This window comes from Furipterus horrens, unplaced genomic scaffold (assembly GCF_987537825.1).
Source record: "Furipterus horrens unplaced genomic scaffold, mFurHor1.1.pri manual_scaffold_15, whole genome shotgun sequence".
NCBI classification, from domain to species: Eukaryota; Metazoa; Chordata; class Mammalia; order Chiroptera; family Furipteridae; genus Furipterus; species Furipterus horrens.
In genome coordinates, this window is record NW_028327185.1 from 970,827 (window position 1) to 992,392 (window position 21,566).

Consider the following 21,566-nt stretch of genomic DNA (forward strand, 5'->3'; position numbering starts at 1 on the left):
GCTCCCAGGGGGAAGGGCGACAGTGGGGCCTGAGCCGTGACCCCAGGCCCTCACCCCGCTGCCCTGTGCCAGACCCCCACACTGGCAGCTCTGACCCAGGCCCTCCCTGGCTGCTGCGCCCTGCGAGTGGAAATGCCTGCTGCTCCGGCCACCCCGCTTTTCACTGCTCTCTCTGCTGGGTTCCCCTCTGCCAGGGCAGGAAGCACAGGGCAGCAGGCCCTCTGGGGGCATCACACCAAAGGCCAGAGGGGGCTGTCCTCCTGCTACTCTGGGGCCTTCTGTTTCGGGGGACGCCTGCACACGTGGAGGTGGGGGCCCGCAGTGTGGGGTGCTGGGCTTGCAGTGGGTGGCTGGGCGGAAACTCGCACAACAGTGAGGCACCTTCAGGGCTGCATGAGCCCCCCTGGGAGCCTGTCTCCCTGGGAGGAGCCTGCAAAGCCCCAGCACAGCGAGGTGGCGGCAGGAAATGAGATGGGAACAGAGCTGGGAACGGAGCACTTTCCCAGAGCCCCAGGCGGGGCTCTGCCTGCTGGGACTTGTCCTGAGACCAGCGGGTCAGCTCGGAGCCTGATGGAACGGCTCCCTTCAGGGCCACCCGGGGACTCCTGCCTGCCCCACCTGTGAGTGTGTGTGAGTGAGTGCGTGTGGGTGTATGTGCAAGTGTGTGTGACTGAGTGCGAGTGTGACTGTGAGCATGAGTGTGTGTGAGTGTGTGTGTGTAGGGGAAGTCAGGCAGCTGGGTCACTCCCGTCCACAGCAGACCTAGCCACACCGGCTCCCTGGGGGTAGAGCCTCAGAGAGCAAGAGGCCACCCGTGGGTCAAACTCCCCGTCAGACGTGGCAGCCGGACTCAGGAGCTGGAACTGCAGGCCTTCCCCGTGGCCCCTGGTTAGCACCCCTGCCTCCCCCACCCGCTGGGGTGCAGGTAGGCCATCTTCTTCCCCATTCTGGGTCCCCCCCCCACCCCGCCCCCAGGCAGCGGCTGTGTGGGTGTGGGGAGGGGCCAGGGAGCAGGGACAGGCAGAGGGCAGGGGAGGGGGTGGTGGTTCTGTGAGCGTTTGGACGGGGAATGTACACCTGGCAGATAACACAAAATATGCAGTGAGGCCTCACCCCTCGCCTCCATTCTCTCGGGGGAGGAAGGTGACGATGGCACTTGGGAGGGAGACCAGAGGACTCCCAGGCAGGACAGCTGGTGAGGCCTTAAATGGAAGTGCAACAGAAGCGCCTCATTCTCAGTCAGTGACACGTCCCACCGTCATCTCTGCCACCTGAGCCGGCTCCCAGAGGCTCCCCTGGCCCACACCCCGCTGAGTAAGCGCTGGGAGGCTCTGGGGCCTCGCTCTCCAGGCTGGGGCAGGAGCCGTGCCCACAGGGAGCGGCAGGCTGTGCCCGTGGAGGGGCACATGTGGCTTGGCAGGTGGGGACACCCCTGGGGGCTGCCCTTCCCAGCCCCCCATCAGCCACACTCCAGCAGTGTCCTCCATTCCTGGGAACCCCACCCTAGCTCTGGTCTCCCTGCACCGACGGCCTGTGTTCTGGCTGAGGTCTGCGGCTCTTACCCTTTTACTTTTAGGCTGAAATGGCTGGCACCTTGGGGCTCCAGGCACATCCCTCAAGTGGGACATCAGGAGCCCCAGGGCTCAGGAACAGGGCTCTGGGGCCCAGCCGCCCGGCTCAGCTCTGGCTAAGCCCTGGCCGATGGGCAGCCTCGGCGAGTTACTTAGACCCAGTGGGCCTCCATGTCTTTGTCTGGAAAGCTGCTGTCACAGTTGTGCCCAGAGAACCCAGGGAACAAATGTTCGTGAAGCGCTCGGCACAGTGCGCGCCACGTCCGGGCAGAAGGCACCGCTGCGTCCCTCTGACACTCTGACCAGGACAGGCTGGCTGCCTCCAGGACTCGGCTGAAGGTCTTATAGCCGAAGCCACACCCAGAGGGGCTGCCAGGCTGGTACAGGAGGGGGGCGAACCCCGAAGCTGGGACAGCCCCGAATAGGGGTCCCCTCTGGCGTGCTCACCCCATGGCTGCAGATGAGGCCTCCGCAGTATCACAACAAGACAGGCTGGGGGTCCACCCAGACGGCCCACAGGAAGGCCAGGCCTCAGGGAGGACAATTCATCACTCTGTGGTCATAGTGACTAACAAGAGTGCCCCCTCCCTTCCAAACACTGCCTTCCAGGCAGGTGGCATGTGCGCACCTGTCCCCGGCAGGTCGGAGAGCTCTGCTCTTTGTCCTTCGCTGGGCACCCCCTCACACAGATAGCATCTGCTGGCAGCGTCCTCACTTTGAATACAAAGGACAGTGAGGCACACACCCCTCCAGTCTGGTTATCTCAGGCTCTCCTGGGAAACGTCAGCCTCAGGTGGGATGAGCCACCCAGCAGAACATTCCAGAGGTGAGAAGCTGCCCTGTGCCCCACAGAGCAGACTGGGCTGGACAGTGAGGGGGACCCCATTGTGTCTCCACCTGGGAGACCAAAGGGGCCCTTCGGGAAGCCGACACTTGGCCCTGTCTTCCAAGGTGGGCCAGGCCCTGCTCTGCCCCCTCTTCTGCTAATGACCTGGCCCTGGGCACTCCCGCAGCTCTCTGTCCTGTCCCCTGCCTTCTTCAATGTGTGGACTGTAGCCCCAACTGAGCGCTCCCCAGCCCAAGGCCTTCTTCTCTTCCTGGTCCTGCTAAGCCAGGACAATCTCAGAGGCTGACCCCTCATGTTGTAGGCAAGGGACAGTCCTGGATGTGACCAGACCAAAGCAAAGCGGAGTTAGCTGAAGATCCAGGGTCTCCGAGAGCTGAAGGCAGTTCCATTTGGTGCGCAGGGTCTGCCGAGGCCCCCAGCTGACCAGCCTCAGGCCTTTGGAAGGGAGGGTGACTAGGGTTAACGCACATCCGGTGTGAGAGCTTTTCTGACACCCCCACCCCCTGTCAGTTCTCCAGGGGACAGCTCGCCCCAGTGCCTCGCACCGGCCACACCCAGTCTGCCGGGCCTGGCGCCTGCCTGGAGGTGCCCGCACCTTGGCCTTCCTCAGACAAAGCTCTCATTAGCCCCTGTCTGCTGGGGGGCAGACAAACACCTCGGCCTGGCCCTCCCAGCCCACTGCTCATGGGGCCCGTGACACCAGCCTGCTCCAGCCTCCCTGCTCCTGCTCAGACGGGTCCCGTCCTGGAGACCTTCCCTCACCCCTCCTTTCAATGGCTGCATTTCTCCAGGGACGCAGCTCCTCCTGCCGCTTCTGCAAAGCCTGCTCTAACCCCCCGCCCCAAGCCTTTCCCTGGGAGTCTCGGGTGACTCTCATACCCAGCCCCCTGCACCCGCGGGTGCTCTCCCTTTGCCAATGCCAGTCTCTGTCATTGCCCCAAACCCTGCACACACGGGCCCTTCCCTGGGCGTGGAGCAGGGCTGGGCTCACAGGACCCAGTGGAAGGCAGCCTGGAGACTCGGGCTGTGGACCTTGTGGGTGCCTCGGCCCCCAGGGGCATGGTGGGGGGCCTCCATCCACTCAGCGAGCTGCCTGGAGGCCCAGCATGGGACCGGGCCATCAGGCCCCTCGACCTGGTGACAGCAGCTGGCTGGCCGTGTCCAGAGAGCTCTGTCGAGCCCTGGCTGACCAGCCAGAGCTGCCTGGCTCCAGGTGTGTGCTGGGCAGGCCCAGATGAAAAGACTGTCTGGTGCCCAGCGATTAGCCCAGGTGAAACCAAGCTTCTGCCAGCAAGGCGGGGCTGCCAAACCGGCTCTCCGGGGGGCACACCCTGCTCCTCCTGCCCGCTCACACACCCAGCAGAGAGCCCTCCTGGGGCGCGCATGGGAGACGGCCCGGCACACAGTGCCACGGGGCCCTTCTGCCTCTCGTCCTGGTGAGGGCTCTCCCGAGAGAGGGCCTAGACTGGAAGTGCCCTGGGGACAGGAACCACTGTCCTGCTGACCCCCGCTCTGCGCCCCTGGGGCCTTCCTGGGATTCAGGTCAGGTCCTGGCAGAGCGGGCCACTCACAGGGTGCCAAGGGGCAGCCGCACATGGCTGGCAGCTCTGCTCCGCCCTTCCTTCCCTGTGTGCAGAGTGTGGGGGACCCGGTGTCCCACTGCTCAGAGGCTGCGATGCCTGCTGGGCGTGGGGTGTACACACACACACACACACACACAACCCCACATGCTTGCCTGCCTACATGGGACACACATCACTTTGCTGGGGTGGACTTGGGGCGGGAGGTCTTTGGAGGTTCCCTGAGCTTATCTACCCCAAGGACACCTCCATAGGCAGGGCGCTTTGCAGTTTGCCAGGAGCTGCCCCACTCCCAGTCCTGTGGGAGCCACGCAGCACCCCGTCCCCCCAACCCCAAAGTGTCCACTGTCTCTGTGAGCACATGAAGCCCGGACGACTTGAGGGCGGGCCAGGCCACACAGCCAGGACTGTCTCCAACCTCCCTCCTCCTGCGTCCGTCCTCCAGCCACTTGGCCACCGAAGTCTGGTGACATGAATGAAGTCTGAACAGCCAAGAGCCTCTGCAGGGAGGGCGGCCTGCAGGACCCCCGCCCCCGATTCCTCTGCAGGGATTGCAGACAGACGTGTGGGGAGACAGGAGGCTGCAGGTGTGTAGCTGTGTGACATTACTCATTACTGGCCCAAGAGCACCTAGCTCAGTGCCTGGGGACAAAGCCCACCGGCCACCTCTAGCCTTGTCCGTGCGGGTGTGGGTGGGAGGCGAGGGCCCCCCGCGTGAGCCGAAGCTGCTGCTCTCCCTGGCTATCTTTCAACTCCCCCTGCCCGCCCCCTCCGCATCTGATTTTATTTTCAGCTGAGTTAGCACTCCCTCCGGCAGGAGTGCCTCTGTAGAGACACGCCGGGCTGGGGGAAGTGGAGCCTCTCCCTTCGAAGGGTGGGGACAGCTCTCCCTGAGCCCAGTGACACAAGGGAAACTGGAACCAGAAAACAGGCCCCAGAAGGCCCACCAAGCTTTGTGTCTGCATCCCTCCTCCTGTTTCTGCTTCTTGGCCTTGAAGTATCTGCCCTCGCCTGGCAGGAGAGACATGTGACTCACTCCTCTTGGGGCCCTGGTGGCTCCTCGACCCCCGTCCCCCTCCCCACAGAGCCGACCGGGCCCTCGCTCAGCTTGGCCCGTGGCCACGGAGTCTGCTATGGGCACCCAATGCCCCCCTTGCTGGCCCGTCAGGAAGGAAGTCCCAGGGCTACCGTCAAGTCCAGCACCAGGCCCGGGAGCCTTCCTCCTGCACCCCCTTCCCTCCTCTCTGCTCTGGGCGGCCTCCCCTCCTTTCACACGCGACCCCACGTCCAGGACTGGCTCCCCGGCCCTGGGGCCTGGCCTTGGGCAGCACTTGCATCTGCTTTCTGGAGCCACGCCGCTCCCGCTGCCAGCGCTTGGTGCTGACTGGGGTATGTGTTCTGACTTCCCAGAGCAAGGACACATGACGCAGGAGGACAGAGCTGCGAGAGGCTGGCCCGAGCAGCCGATGACACAGCTGTGGCCCGCGAGTCCCCTGGGAAGTGGTGGAGGACCCTGAGCCCAGGCCTCACCCACACCTCAGCCAGGGGGAGGGGCTGCAGGCCTCTGAGATTCGGGGAAAATAAGCCCAAAGGAAGCTCCTCGCACTCAGCCCCAGGCAAGCAGGTGCTTCTCACCTGGAGGCACCACCCCCGGGGACACCCCAGACATAGGCGCCTGCCCCTGGCTTCTGCCGAAGCCTAAATCTAGGGAGTGTCCCCGGCCCCCGTGAGGAGTCCGTGGAAACACGCTGTGAGCAGGCTGCTCCTTTTGGGGCAACGGGGGGGCCAGGTGCATCCCCCGCTCCCCGACTCCCCCCTCTCAGGCACATGCTGTCCCTCGGCAAGTGGGATTGCTGTCTCTTCTTGTTGAGGGAGAGCCTGGGCCCTCCTGTCTCCGGGGCTGGGTGGCAGTGACTCACGCACTGGCATGGGGACGCGGAGTTGGCAGGCACATCCATCACTTGCCCTCGGAGCAGCGGCCCGGCCCTAGGAACTCACTGCACACCTGGGAGGTGGTATTTGGAGCTGATAAGGGGGGGCCGGGAGGAGGGAAGGAGGCTGGGCCTGGGGGCTGAATCAGGGAGCCGCGGGATGGAGCCATGTTCCCTCTCTCCAAATCAAAAGGAAGTGAGGCACAGCGGGGTTGGGAGTTAATTAGCTGCTGCTCTGCTGGGCCCTGAGCTGCTCCCGTGAGGTCAGGGCAGAAGTGCCGGCCTGAGGGGCGGTCTCAGCCAGAGGGGCTGCCTGGGGCCCTGGGAGGGGGCCCAGGCTACAGGTCCCTGGGGCTCCTCAGTGGGAACCCTGAAAAGGGGGCGCTGAGTGAGCCCTCAGCGGTGACCTGGCCCAGCCGCCGGGCTCCATGGATAGAAAGCCAAGGTCAGGGAGACGAAGGCCACCCAGGTGCCTGGCCTGTAGCGGCCGGGCAGAGCCGAGGATCCCGGCCTCCCACGGCTGGTCTGAGGTGTGACGTCCACAGCCCTTGGAACCCTTGGAAATCGGGATTTCTACGCATTTTAGAGATGGGCAAGCTGAGGGTGCTCAGGGCCCGGAGTCGACAGCCAGCTGAGTTTGGACCCAAAGCTTCTGACCTAAGTCCAGGGCCAGTTCCTCCACACCAGGCTGTGAACCGTGGGCGGAGCTATCTCGGCTCCAGGGCACGAGATCCCGGGGCTTTGCTCTGGCTGCAGCCTCACATCTGTAAGAGAGGCTCGCCCAGGTGGCCTCTGGTCCCATCCAGGCCCTTTCGTGATGCGACCACCCAATACTGTCAGGCCAGTGTGTCACGTGCAACTGCGAAGGGCTGGGAGAGAGACTGCCAGCGAGTCCTGGCTCACCGTGGGGACACGAGGGCCACAAACAGCAAAAAGCCCAGGCCAAGGCCTAGTCCTGGGGACTTGGTCCCTCAGGGGCACCGACCGGCCGTGGCTGTGCGAGCTTGGTGAGTGACGCTGAGCACTGGCCCGGAGCCCCTGGTGACCCCTGAGCGGGGTGGGCATGTCCAGCCCTCCATCCCCTGTGCCACTCGACAGGAGATCCCAGGACTGGATGCTTTGGGTTTGTAAACAGGGAAACCCTCTAGGGCCGTGGCAGACAGATGGGGACACCCCCGGGAAACCAAAACCAACCACGTGCTTCAGCCTCCTGGGAACACACCCCAGTGACAGACGCCTGCTCTCAGCTCTGGAAGGAGGGCCTAGCCCTCCGCCACCTGCAGCTCCTCCTGGCCTCAGTGACCCCGCGGAGGGTGTGGAGGGCCAGTGAGTGTGAGAACCCTAACAGGTCTAGCCGCCTCTGTTTGTCTCCAGCCCCCGTGCAGCGTGAAGCCGCTCAGTCCGGGACCCTCCCCTGTGAGAGGCACGTGGAGGGGTCTTGTTTTTATCACCAGGACTGAGCAGGAAGATACCCGGACCTAGGGTAGCACATAAATTTGAGCACCAGAAAAACGACTCATAACTTTTTAGTACAACTGTGTCCCAAACACTGTACTCTATCTGGAAACTCCACTCTGACCCTCTCTGGGGCTTACAGCTGAGTCATCCGCCTGAGTCCCGGAAGGAAAACACTCTCCTGGCTTCTAAGATGGCGCGGTGGACAATCAATGGAAAACGCTGGAAGACCTAGGAGGATCGGGGCAATGGCAGTGAGGGCATGGCAGTTGAGGACGGTCGCCGACATGTTCTGCCTGGCTGTGGCCTTCCCCCACCTGGACCACAGCCTACTGAGGGCAAGGCCGGCAGTCTGCGCATCCGTGCCCGCCGGCTGTGGCAGGGCCTCGCTGCTCAGGACCAGCTGGCAGGGAGCGGCCTGTGTAGAGAGCTGCGCCGCTTCCCTGAGACCCAGCTCCCCTTGCCGCCCCCCGCCGGTTTCAGCAGCAGCGGGGGACACGCGCCCTGGGCCTGCCGTGCCACGCCTGGGGTCCCCACAGGCAGGGGGCTCCCTTGGCCCTGACCCCTGATCTGTTTTCCCCTGCTCTCCCTGCTCCTGGGTCCCAGCCCCTGCGGGTTGCCTGGTCCGTGTCCGCCTGCTGGCCTCGCTCCAATCCCAACGATTCCCTTTCCTCCTCCTCCTCCTCCGTCAGCTTCCCTCTGCCAAAGCCCCGTGTGCGCTCAGCTCCTCGCTGTTCCCAGAGCCTCTCCTGAGCTGAGAGGAGACAGGACGTGCCCCGGCAGCTGCCCCGACGTGAGTCACACCTGAGGCCCTGCCAGCGAAGGAGGGGCGAGGAGGGTGGGCCTCTGGGTCTGGGAAAGGGAAGGGGTTGTCCCTGGTGGTCAGAACAGAGGCGGGTGTGGGGGGCAGGCGGGAGCACCCAGAGCTGGTGAGTTTGAGTTCATAAAGACAGGAAATGCTTGCCAGGGGCCAAGTGGCCATGGTCACAGTGCTCGGTGACAAACTTTCCTGCTTGTAATGACGTGGGGGACGTTCCAGCACTGTGCAACAGGGGACGGCCTGTGACTGAAGGGGCACCCGGGTTCCAGAGTCCCACTCGCAGACGAGAACCACGGCACCCAGGGGAGTCACAGAGCCAGGACCAAGCCTTCATGTACCCTCTGCATCATCAGCGCCACGGGTCACCTGAAGGCTGGTCTCCTGCACCTGTCTGCCCCCCCTGGTCTCACCTAATGCTCGCCCCGCATGAGCAGGTCCATGCTTGGGGCCTGTGTGGCCACCACTGCACGTCAGAGCCCCTGACTCACATCTACGCCTGAGCCGCCGGCGAAGCAGGGGGCCTGTCCTTATGCCGCCCGAACAGTGTCCACTGACATTAACAATCAGAAAAAAACAGAAAAGTAAATGTCCAGCGACCTGGTTCCCTTCCTCTAGAGTCCCTGACTGAGAACACGCAAGAAACACAAGTCCTCCAAAGTGAGCCCCAACAAGAACCCAGGGAGGCAGGAAGCATGCCAGCAGCCAGAGAGCACCTGGCTCATGAACCACCCACCGTCCCCCCCCCCCGGGACCCCAGCCTTCGGGGGGACACCTGTGAGCAACTCTGCTGAGAGCCCGGAGCCCCCGGAGAGGCAGCAGCAGCCTTCACCCCGCTGCACGATGCTTGGGGGCCTCGTGAAAGTTTCCAACAACAGTATAGATTCGTGTTGAAACTAGAAACACAAATGGCAGCCGGAGGATTGGGGGGCTGGGAGAACGGTGGGCGCCACACCGAAAGACAGGGGGCGGCCCGGGTTAGAGGGTCTAGAATCACTGCTGCCCACGTTAACTAAAAAGACAAAACCTCAGGACAGATGAAAATCGGTTTCCATGTGATCCTGGTCACAGCTCCGTGAAGCGCATTTTGTGGTACCCGTTTTGCGCGGGAGGGAACCGAGGCCCCGCGGTAGGAGGGTCCTGCACCCCGGCCCGCGCTCCGGCCCGCAGCAGGGCTGCCTTTTGAAGCCCACGTGTGTCCGACTTCCAACCTCCAGCAACGCCCATCAGCCTGCGCCCTCTCAGCCCAGCGCCCTCCGGCCTCAGGGGACCCCCTGGAGCCCTCTCCTTGGTCATCAGCACATCCTGAAGACAGAGATCCCTTGGGGGTGTCCCAGAAAACGTCTGATTTAAGCCGCAAATGGACTTTACCGGTGTGCTTTCCTTGATGCTCCTTAAGAACTGTTCTCTGAGACACTGGGAAATACCCCATCAGCCCGCACAGGAGGGGTGTGAAGGCCCCTACGAAATACTGGCCACACCGAGGGACCTGGTCAGAGCCGGGGGTCTCATCTCATGCAGCCCCTCCCTGTGTCACGCCTCTTAGCAACAGGGCGACCCCCATCTCCCACAGAGACCCTGGGCATCCTGGAGCGACCGCATCTCCTTACCGGGTAGCCCCACGAGCCGTTCCCCATCTGGAACTTGGAGTAGTAGTTGCTCCGGTTGGTGGTCCCATAGTTGTTATAATTGTCGGCCAGGCCATCGTACATGGAGCCTGCAGGCAAAGGCAGGGGTTAAAACGGGGTGGCTGTGGGGGTCACCACCCGCCCCCTCACCGGGCCTCACTCCCATCCGGGTCCACCCGCCCCCCTGAGGAGCCCAGGTCGGAGCTGGTTGAGGAGAGGCTGGACCGGGGTGCTGCCTTCCCTCCTCCGTCCCCTCCACGGCAGGGGCCAAGGGCAGGGACAGCCCCAGAGTCTGGGACCTGCCGGCTCCCTGTGCTTGGTGAAGGTCAAGGCCAACACCTACACCTCCGGAGCTGGCCCCCAGGGCCTCGGGACACCGCCGTGCTGGTCCAGGGAATCATGAGCCTGTGTCCCACCAGGATGAGCTTCCCACTCGGGGAAGACTGGCAGGCCCTGGACATGCCAGGTTCAGAGCCCACAGTCAGGGCCGCAGCGCAGCGGCAGCTGGTTGGAGTCCACTTGCGAGTGGGACTCTGATTTCACCTCAGCCTGGCCCCCACGGGTGACAGGGGACCTCCCGCCCCTTCCTGCATCTCTTAGCTGCTCAAGCCAGTGAAGGGGATGGCCCTCCCACACAGAAGCCCCGGTGAGGATTAATTAATGTTCTCTGAGTGCTTGGAGACCCACAAATGACAGGCTCCGCAGGAGGACAGAGTGTCATTAGGGTCATTAGCGGCAAAGTGGCCTCACACCACAGAAGTCAGACTGGATTTGGGCTCCTGGTGGGGCCACCCCTCTCCTCTGCTCTTCACCAGATGGCGGGGGGCCTACAGGATAGTCCCCACTGTCCTGAAACAGGGCGGGCAGTGAGGAGCCACGAGCTCGCTCCCCAGGCCCCCGTCTCACCGTGTTTCCAAGGCAAGCATGACGGCGCCTCCCCCAGGAAGCCTTCCCTGCCAGCCCCCAGGTCCCGCCAGGCCTGGAGCTCCCCTCCCAGCACAGGCTGCCGCAGGAGGGACGCCTCTGAGCGGGACGTGATGGCAGGGCTGGCCCGCACTCTGGTTGCGCAGTGGGCTCTGCGGGGCTGTGAGAGCCTCCTGGGGAGGGGTACCCCCTCTTCCTAAAGTGAGAGCCGGCGAGCAGTGCCGGAGGCCCTGTCTGGGGGGGTCGTCTCACCCGGTGAGTGGGCCCCTCCCCCACCTGCCACATCCACTCAGACTCCCACACCCTTAGGGCACGGGGACCATGTTCCTGTCTGGTGCCACCTCCTCTGTGCAGTGTCAGACGGCCACCCAGAGCTCGGGGGCCGGGTACCGCCTGTGACCCTGTCCCCTAGTCACAGAGGACCGACTGGCCACCGGGGCCGTCAGCGGTGCCCAGGGGGGCCTACAGCTGTTCAGGCTAGTTGTGCTCTGGCATCTGGGCAAGTCGGTGCTCCCTGCGGGCCTCCGCTTCCTCGTCCATATGAGGAAGGGGCAGCCTTGGCACCCCCAGGGGCCCACACGGCTCCAGGGTCCCCCAGTTGAGGAAGGGGACACGTGCCCGATGGTGCTTGGCTTCCCTTCTCCGAGGTCAAGGCTCCTTACGAGGAAGACGCGCAGACACCAGAGCCGTGTGACCTCCCTGGCTGCCTGCCTGGCGTCCCCAGGCCCGGCCGGCCCGGACTCCCTAGCAGACGTCCCCCGGAGCCTCTGAGCACGCCACGCTCCGTGCCGAGTGCCGGCAGCTCGGTGCCCCCTCTCTCCTGAAGCTGCCCCTCTGGAAAGGCTGCCTTTGTCAGGAGGAGGCGGGAGGCAAGGTTGGGGGCTCAGCCGCCAGGGAAGGGGCTGCGGCCGGGCACACGGCTGGTCCTGTCTGCCAGCCCCTGCCATGCAGGGCTCGGCAGCCCGTGTTCAGCCGACGCTTGTCCGTGTGCCGGGAGTTCCCACCCAGGGCAGGTGCGGGTCAGCCAGCGGCTCCCGGAGGGAAGCTCTGGGGGGGTGGCGGACAGAGTCCTGCTGGGAGGGGCAGCTCCCGGGCCTGCAGCCCCTCCAGAGGATGCCTCCACAGTGCGGTCACAGCCTCTCAGCCACCAGGGCGCTCCTCCTCCCCCTCAGCCTGCCTCCTCTCCCTCCTTCTCCCTGGGGCTGGTGGGCAGTCTCTGCCATGAAGGAGGCATGGGAGCGGGGAGCACCGGGCCCCGTGTTCCAGGGTGACTAACGTGGGGGTGTAACTGACTTCCTGTTGGGCCCGGCCCCCAGCCCTTCCTGGCAGCTCTCGAGGGCTCCCGTAAGTTCCATGGGAAACCGGGAGTCGGACCACCTGCCCCACGTTAGGCTGCTGGCTCGGCTTCGTGTGAGAACCAGGCTGCCATCACAGCAGCCGGCACTGCTTCTGTGGCAGAGGGGGCCGAGTTTGGGCCCCGGGCTGCGGGGGGAGGGGGAGAAGTCCGGAGAGGGTACACACCTGCAGTCACACCTTGCAGTGGGCCTCCTAACCAAAGGCTGCGGGGGCAGGTGAGCCCCGTTTGGAAGAGAGCTGCTCCCACAAAACAGAAGCAACCTTTCCCTCTTCTGACCCCAGGGGGCCGGCTGGTAAGCACTACCTTCTGAAAGTCAAGTTCAACAGCCAGGACACAGGGTTCTGCATGAGGGCAATGGGGCCAGGTGTGACAGCTTTCACTTCTCCACCTGGTCCCCAACTTCCTGGAAGCCCTTCTTGATTCACTGTCCCCGATCCCATCACGCTGGGCCGACTGTCTTCTCAGCACAGGGCGTCAGCAGCGTGGTGCCCCTGCCCAGCCACGGTGCCAGGGTCATTGAACCCTGCTCAGCCAGGCCCTCCAGGTGGGTCAGGGAGACCAGGGAGAGAGCAGTCCAGTGCTGCTCTAGAGCCAAGACCACCCCCTTGAGGGGGATTCCTGGTCCATGAGTGGTCAGGGGAGGTGACCCCGGCACGCAGCTCACCCCCTAGAATCCCCTCCCCAGGTGACAATCTGCACCCATCCCACTGTCTCTTCAGAAGGGCAAACCCGACACTGGCAAAGGATGTCACATCTCAGGAATGCTGGCTGCCGGCCCGACCTGTGCACCCTCCCCAAGAGGCCTCGGCCCCCCAAAGAACCCCAAGTGCCAACAACAAAGGTCTTGGGGAGGCCCTGCTTTCCTCGCAGGCCACTCAGACAGCTCCGTCCCTGGAGCCTGCTCGCCTCTGACACCCCTCTGCTCTCTCACCTACAGACACTGGGAAAATACCAGGCAGCTCCCTCATCAGGACACATGGGATTCCTTCTCCACTGGGGACGGATGAGCCTTTGCAGCCACGACCCCTCCCCCCACCTCCAAGCTCTCTCCCTGCATCCAAAACCTGGCACTACCCCTGGAGGGGACCCCACCCAGCTCTGGGCACAGCAGACCCTCCGGCCAAATCCCGTCAGCACCCTGTCCACCCGCCTGCTGGGTCCAGGGCTCCTGCAACTGGTGGTGTGTGTGCATGTGCGTGTGTGCACCAGCAGGGATGGCGCACGTGTGGGGTCCCCGTGCAGGGTCCCTGTGCGTGGGGGGTGGGCAGACCAGGCACTGGCACGTTCAGAGTTCCCAGGTGGTCCCCGCGGGAGGCCGCATTTGTGAACGGTGTTTGAGAGGGTGCTTTTGGTGTTCTGGGATGTTGGCTGGAGAGAAAGCATGAGCGATGTGCCCGGAGTGGGTGCCTTTCTGCAGGGCAGCTGGGGTGGGCTGGGGGCCGGGTGCAGAGCTAGGGAATCAAGCCGTCTGTGTCCCAAGAGCATCACGTCACCGAGCACTGCGGAGCTGATCCAATCCCACCTGCCCCCGGTGCCGACACCTAGAGGGAGGCAGTGACTAGCCCAGATCACCCACCAGTCGGCAGTGGAGCCAGACAGAACTCAGGCCTCCCGACAGCAGGCTGAACGCAGCCACAGTGCCGGCCACAGTGGGGTGTGTGCAGGTGTGTGCAAACATGCGCCAGTGCATGGTGTCGGCACACGTGTGTGCACGCGCCTGCATGTGCGACATGCCTACGGAGGATGTCACACTAGGACAAACATCACACGCACTCTGGGTGTCGTACCCCATGGCAGAAGGAGCGCCCAGGTTTTTAACCCTAGCACAACGGCTTATGGATATTTACAGTTTGGTGTCGAGGGAAAGAATTCTGTGTCTTAAAAAGACCTGCCAACGAGCTGAGCCAGGGAGCAGGATCCAGGGAAGCAGCATTTGCCGTGAAACACCCTGGAATGCCCGACATTTCTGCATGTGTTACAGCAGGCCGATGGCAATTCTGGGACAAGCCTCCATGTCAAGCCAAGATCCATTGTAAGGGAACGAAAATTGGTCCATTTGAAGTTTAATTAGTGGTTCGCTGCTGGAACAAGCTAAGGCACAGATGCCTTTCACCATCCCCCATCTCAGCTTTGGTCCCCAAAACATGACCCCCGATGGGGTATCTGCTCATGGTCTGTGATCCAGGAAGGACAGCTGTCCAGAGAGGAAGGTGAGCAGACCCTTCTCACTCACGCTGAGACACAGACGCGGAGGCAGTGCCAGGAGGACCCCTCACCTGCGGGTGGCCCTCACCTGTGCCTCCAGGAGGCTTCAGGTACCTCTGCCCCGTGATGGACAGGGAGACAGGCCCCGCCCAGCTCACTGCCACCCACCCCCACCTCTGACCAGGGAGAAATACAGGTTTGGCCATTCGGGGTGAAAATAAGGGTTCTGAGAAGGGAGATGTGAGGCCCAAGGCTGAAGGTAAAGGTCACAGCTTGTCTAAGCGTTAGGGCTTCCTGACTGAGACGTGAGGGGAGGAAAAGGCAGATTCTGCCACAGTCTGTGGGTGGCATCAGTGTGCAGCAGCGGGGGCAGGTGTGGGGAGGTCAAATGAGATTTGGGGTAAGCTTTAAGAAGAGATTCTGGTGACGTACAAAAGACTCAAGCGTGGGAAGGTGTCTCCTTGACCCCCAACCGACGGCTGGTCACCAACCCCAGCAGGGACTCTCCCACCTGGGCAGGTCAAGTGCCCCCGTAGAGATCTGTCTGGGCAGCGACAAGCCCTGCTTCCCACACGGCCTAGAAGATGCGCTGTGCACACGGGGACCCTCTGGAACTGCAGGGGCCAGTTCAGAGAAAGAGCCACATGGGCGGGCGGGCTCAGAGCAGCCTCCTTCGGTGGGGTCTCCAGGCCCCAGGGACCCTCCTCCCCCACGGGAGCTGCTGGGCCAGGGCGAGGCGTCTGTCTTGAGGGCGTGTTTCTGGTCAGGCCTGGGCAGGGACAAGCGCTCAGCTCCTTCCATGGAGCTCTTCTCCAGCCCTGGCCACTCGGCTCCCCTCACAGGTAAGACAGAAGAGATCCCATAGGTTCTCCCGGCTGTCCTTCACAGGGCCCAAGGAGGGCGGTGCCGCTGGGCTTCCCCGAGGCCGCAGTTCTGCTAGGAGAGCCCTGGACGGAGCCAGGGGCCCCGGAGAATCAGAGACCCCCGAGGGACCTGCTCCTCCCCCGTGAGTGAGATGAGAGCAGAACTCAAGTCTGTCCCATGGGGCAAGGGAAACGGCCTGGGGTATGTCCCTTCCAGCGCCGCCCAGTCCCCCTCGCAGGAACAGAGCGGTGCCCGGGCCAGAGGGAGAGGAGCGAGTGGCCGCACAGCACACACCTGGGCGGTCCGGGCGAGGAGGGCAAGCCAGCTAAACCGGATGCACCGGCTCCAGGTGGCCTCACGGCTCCTCCAGCCCTGATGGCGCCGGGGAGCTGCCCCTGTGGGAGCCTCACTGTGGCTGCAGGATCGGGGACACACGCACAGGGGCAGGCCATGGAGAGCCGGGGGTCTGTGGTCACAGACACGGGTCTGAGGCTTCTCTGCAGCCGTGAGCCTGGAGCTCAGGCCAGAAAGGGAGTGGGAGTGGGGAGGGGACTGGCGAGTCTTATGGGAGGAACAGAGTGGGCTGGCTTCAGCTGTGACTGGGCTGAGGCCAGAACTGCGGCACTTGGTTATCCCAAATGTCCTCCCAGGGAAGGCCAGAAGCAGGTACCACACAGAGGAGGGGCCGAGGCTCCAGGGGCTGCATGCTCTGTGTGAAGTTGGCAGGAGAGGAGCCACAGGCCCTGCCCAGGGCCCAGGGAGAGCAGAGCCGCAAAGCCTGCGGTCTGGGCCGCTGGGGGGTCCTCAGCCGGCCATCTCTCTTCTGGGCTCTGGGCAGGGGACACTTGGGAGCAGGACAGCAAGAAAGCTGACAGAACCCAGAGGCGGGGAGTGAGACCTGGGGTGTGTGCATGCGTGCAGAGGGAGGTGGGGAGAGGACCGGCCCCGTCCTCTCCCTCCGCTGTACCACCCCCATCTCGCTCACGAAGGCCTGACCCCATACACAAATCCAGATGGGCCTCTACTGGCTTGTGGTCTTCAGTCTTTATCAGCATTGTACTAAGTTCAGCTAAAAGGTTGGCCAATCTGCTTGTCATTGTTACTGAGAACTGTTCGTACTAAAGCATCTCGGCTGAAAATTCTTCACAAATGCCCACCAGGTGCTGCATCTCCCTCCTTGAGTTTCAGGGGCCCTAATCCCCCTCTGTCTCATCCAGTTGGGACACTTTGTGGGAGTTTTGGGGGGCTGTCTGGTCAGACGCACACCCAGACTGGACAAATGTCCCCCTCTGAGAGCTCAGCCAGGGGCCTAGTGGGATCCCCAACTTGCCAGCCTCAGTCCCTACCCTTCCCCAGGCACTGTTGCCGGCTCCGCTGAGTGCAATAGGGAGAATCCGCGGGAAAGAGGGCCTCTCCAGACACCCCTCCAGTCCCCAGACCCCCTTCCTGTCCCCAGGGAGCCACCAGCCTTGCGGTGGCGTCTTCCAGAGTGAGGCACCTGCTAAAAGGCTGCGGAGGCAACAAGAGCTTGTCCCGCCCCAGCAGCGCCTCTCCTCCCTCCCATTCCGGTCTGGTGACACCGTCACTGACCGGCAGCCACGCATCGCCCCACCTGGGCCGGGATCCCACCTGCTGAAGGCGCAGGAACGTGGCTCAGGAAGGACAGGGCTGGTGCGGCGCGCCCTGGGGACCGGGGCAGAAAAGGAGCAGGAGGACTGGGGAGAGAGAGGATGCGAACAGCGAACGCCGCATGGAGCGACCTCCCGTCTGCGTCGCGGGAGCCGACCTGGCGCTCCCAGCGCGTGCTGACTCCGGGAGCTGGCCACCCGATCAGGGCAGCAGCTCCACCCCGACGGGCTGGGCCGGTGGCTCTGGGTCGCACCCCGCGCAGCCCCGGCCTCAGCCGTACCCCGTGTCTCCTGCGGCCCCAGACGTGCGTGGCCCGCGGCCTCCATCAGGGGCGCACGGAACCTGCGCGCCCGCGCGCGCTCGCAGAGACTGTACCTCGGTTGGAGTGGCTCAGGGTGGACGACTGGGACGACTTGGACTTCTGCCGCTTGACCGTCATCATCACCTGCTCTTGCACGCGCTGCCGGCCCGACGTGCCCGTCTTCATCCTCTGGTCGGAGGGCAGAGCCAGCGTGGAGCTGTCCTGGTTCGGGAAGCATTCGTAGGCGAGGGCGGTCTTGAGCGGCGAGTGGTTCATGGCGGCAGAGGCGCGGGCCGGGCCTGGAGAGCGGGCGGGAGGCGCGAGGGCGACTGGCGGCGGCGGAGGGTTCTCGCTCAGCGGCGCCTGTGCCCATAGAGTGAGTCTCCGCGCGGGCTCGGGCTGCTGCTGGGCCTCCGCCCTGGCTCGCCTCTCTGCAGGCACTGGGGCCCGCCCTCCGTCAGACTGGATATACCGCCCCTGCCTGCACCACCCACTCCGCCCGCCCTGCTCAGGTGTGGGGCTGCGGGCTCTCCCTTTCTCCCCCTCCCCCAGGGCGCGGGAGGCAGGGCCCCGCCCCTCTGTCCTGCGCCTCCTGCTCCTGGGAAAGCTACGTCCTCAGCTCCCGGGGAGACTTCTCTCCAGGAAGGAGTTTTTCCGAGGGCCTGGGCAGCCACACCCCATCCCCCCTGTCCTGAGGTCAAGGCCAGTCCTGCAGGTGGGGCGGGGGGGATCCCAGGCTGGTGGCAGAAATACAGCCCCTGTCCAAAGGGAGTCTTCCATCTTAGGGGATGGTCCATTCTCCTGGCGAGATCAGGGACCAGACCTGAGATGAGAAACCACGGGGTGGTTGCCTGCCTGCAAGGGTACCGCCAGGAAGCACCCTGTGAACAGTGGATCCTCCCCAAACTCCAGGCTTAGCCCCTAAAATGGTGCCTGGCACATATTAGAGGCTCAGTTAAAAAAACAAAAAAACTTCTGAATGAATAGAGGCTAATTTAAGTAAGTTAAGTCTAGCAAGCATCTCCCCAGATCCCCCCCAAAACTCTCCAAGTCCACCTCGCTCATTAAACGTCCCCAGGACGGACTTCTGAGTCAGGAGTCCCATGTGCTTCGTCCCATGGTCACCCCTGGGCCTGTGAGTGGTGCCACCTCTTCACGCCAGGAGCCGACCTCAGGTCCCTGGGTGAGTGGCAGGGGCTGAGTATATTTTTAACGACATTGATGGAAATGTCTGGGGAAGTCGTCCCACCCTGCGTCGCCTCCTGAAGCACAAGACCCTGAACGCATCACACAAACTTCTTGATGGCTCCGCGTGGTTGCTGTGGACGGCAGGGCTGAGCTGTGGGATCAGCCTGTCCGGCCGTCAGCCCTGAGTGTCCGGGACTCCACCCGGCTGCCGCTGCTCATCACCTCTCACGGCTCTCACGCTCACCTTGTGGGTGCCGCTGCCACCCTGCAGAGGAAGGGACCCTCCAAGTCGATGTGCTTGCTGGGAATTCAGTGTCGAGGAAGGATGGAGAAGCCAGAGGGAGTCTCAGGGGCCACGTGGAGATCACACGCTCACTTCCTGGGCAGTGGGTGTTCTATGCAGGGAGCCCCAGCGTCTCCCCAGAAGGCATTCCTGGCAGCCACGTGCTAAGCAGAAGGTTGTAAAGCCATTAGAATGTCCAATAGAAATAGTTTTCTAATTGAGGGCCGCGTGCCTGAGAACTGAGCGTCAAATAAACCAGAGACATGCCCAACAATATGTCATAGTGAGCTCAACGCTGTAAGCCTCGATCATGGCTTCAAAGGCGAAGGCTCCGCTTCTGGCCTGAGCCCGCCAGGGCTGACAGAGCTGTGGGTACCACCCGGCCCGGCCTTCGCATTGCTCTGTGGGGAGAGGAGGTGGCCTGCCCGCAGCCGCCACTGAACACGTGCCAAGGCCTCCGTTCTTATCGGCCCGGTGACTCGCAGGCTGCTGTCTTCCTCTACCTCCCCGGCCTCCCTTATAAAAGTCCCATAAAGTGGTCATGAAAGTACATGGCACATGGGTTACATGAGGGCCCCTGAGAGCAATAAAGTACACACAACAGCACATTAAAATGCAGGGGCGTGTGTCACGCATGCAGCCTATCTAAGCCCTGATGTGCTGGCCATGGTCAGTGTTAATTATGTCCTTGGAGAATGATAATTATTTCACCTTTAGGGTGTAGCAGGGGCCCGAAGGAGGGGACTGGACCGGCCCAGGCTGCTATAAAAGGCCCCACGTAGCCCTGGATGCAGACTCTGATTACCTTTACAATTGTTTCTAGGTATGAAGCTCAGAGTTTCTTGCTGTTGCCACTCTGCTTTGACGCTGACATTGCTTGGATGGGTTGACAACAGTGACCGACGATGGCTGTGTCCCCACGAACCAGGCACGGTCCCAGCCCTTCATGACGACCATCTTGTTTGAGTCTGCCGTGACCTTAGGAGTGGGGAGGAGTTCCATCACCTTTATTTTTCAGAGGGGAAACCGGGGCTCGGGGAGGTCACCCCGCTGCTCGGTGGCCGAGATGGGGTCAAGCACAAGCGACCTGGATCCAGGGCCAGGGCAGGCAAGGCAAGGCTGCCTCCCTGCGATGTCTCCGTGACAAGTCTTAGCAGCAGCCATTCCGCTCTCATGGCATGAGAGTCGGGCCACGCGGGTTCCAGCTCCTGGGTGTCAGTAGCTGGCTTCGTGATGCTAGAAAAGTCCCTCTCTCCGTCCCCAGCACCAAATGTCTGCGTGGGTGATTGGATAGCTCACCAAACCGCCTCCAGCCCTCATACTATACTGCAGCTGCCCGCTCTGGACGCCCAGAGAGCAGGGGCTTGCAAACGAGCCAGCCAAAGGGCCGCGAGCTGTAGTCAGTGCTGTGAGGGAGGCCACCAGGGGCCGGTGGCCAACACAGAGGGGCGACATTGCTTCAGCGTCAGAGGGACGTGTGGGCCGGGACCTGAAGGATGAGATGCAGCTGCCCTCCCAGGAGGGGCAGGGGGTGCAAGGGCCTGGAGCCTGGCCTGTTCCCCAAGGCGGGTTGGGCCCAGACAGCGGCTGGGCCGGGCCAGCACAGGGGCGAGGCCAGGGCGTGCACCCGGCCCAAGACGCGCCTGCACTCTCTCTGAGCCGTCTTTCTGGTCTCTCCAGGTGGGCTGGGTGGGGCCTCGGCCGGGGTGGCGATGAATAACAGGCAGCGACCCAGCCCGTCCCAACTGGCTGCCGTCAGCACTAGGCTGGCTCTGTACCCCACCCTCTGCCAACCCCGACTTCCAGTCCTGTCCTCCCGATGCTGGCACCGCTGGGCTGCCTTTCCCTCCGTCCCACCCCCCTGGCTGCACTAGGGCGCCAGCTCAGGCCCAGCTTCAGGGTCCTGGGGGCCTCTGGCTCTTTGCAGGACCAAATGGCACTTGGGCCCCGACTGCAGGGCATCCTCAGGGAGGTGACCAGGAAAACAGGAGCAGGCGTGTGCCCAGTTTTCCCGCTGCTGGCTGCGTGGCCTTGATCCAGCCACTTGTCCTCAGTTTCCTCATTGTTAACACCAGGTTAGTAATAGCTCACAGGGTTCCTGTGACCATAAATACATATTTAAAAATATATAAACTGTCTAGCAGAGTGTTGGGGCCACTGTGGGAGCTCACTGATAAACAGGACTTCCTCCCTCCAGCAGCGCCACCCGGCCTTCTAACTGCCCTGTCTTCTGGAAGGCACAATCCAGGGCCTGTCCTCCTGGCCCGGCCCAGCTTAGACCACTACCATCCTGGCTCAGTCGTTACTGCCCTCAGGGACTTCAGACCCTCAGAGAGGGAGGGGCCTCGCCAAGCACAGGTCTAGCCCTTGATTTGTCAGAAGATGCGCTGAGTGCTGAGAGGCACAGTTTCTTGGAGGTGTTGCTCCTGCTGCCGGTGCTGGGAGATCCAGAAAGGCCGTGAGAGCTGCAGAGCTGGCAGGAGCGCGGGGTGTGTGCCCCGGGAGCGAGCAGAGCCCCTGTGCTCCCGCCCTCTGTCTCACAGTCAGCTGCCCAGCCCCAGCCCCAGCCTTTCACGGCCTCGTGGTAATTTGATGAGTCACCCACCTGCGCCCGCAGACAGGGCGGCCACACCCAGGGCAGCTGGCATCCCAGACAGTGTTTCTGCTCGGAGCTGCCGGGCCTGCTGCCTGCCCGGCGGTACATGGGCCCTGACGGGGAGCCGGGACGCTCCGGGCCTGGGGCCGGGCTCAGGAGCTGCTGAGTGGCGGAGTCTCCTCCGGTCAGCACGGCCCCGTTGTCGGCCAGGCCTCTGGGGGCAGCCCAGCCCGGGGGCCTTCCTGCGGGGAGCGCCAAGCCCCGGCGCATCGGCGGGCTCCTCCCTGGCCTGTGCTCCGTGGTCCTGGCTTCAGGCTGCGGCTGAGGGTCAGGGCCCACGTGGGGGGGCCGTGTGTCAGGTGCGGGGTGCCTAGGCCCCTGCCCGCCCTG

At 63.4% G+C, this 21,566-nt stretch overlaps 1 protein-coding gene across 2 annotated transcripts in view; it reads right to left on the bottom strand.

Moving 5' to 3' along the window:
• PKP1 (plakophilin 1) overlaps window positions 1-21,566 on the bottom strand; it is a 288,438-nt gene that overhangs the window by 11,366 nt on the left and 255,506 nt on the right. The window contains exons 2-3 of one of the 2 annotated variants that reach the window (XM_090263469.1): window positions 17,184-17,454; window positions 9,812-9,918 (exon numbers count right to left, since the gene is read on the bottom strand). In XM_090263469.1, the coding sequence (XP_090119595.1) occupies window positions 9,812-9,918; window positions 17,184-17,385 (309 nt within the window). In that variant the 5' untranslated portion in view covers window positions 17,386-17,454. Of the gene's footprint in view, window positions 1-9,811; window positions 9,919-17,183; window positions 17,572-21,566 lie in introns of those variants that run through there. The other variant, XM_090263468.1, reaches the window with a different exon arrangement.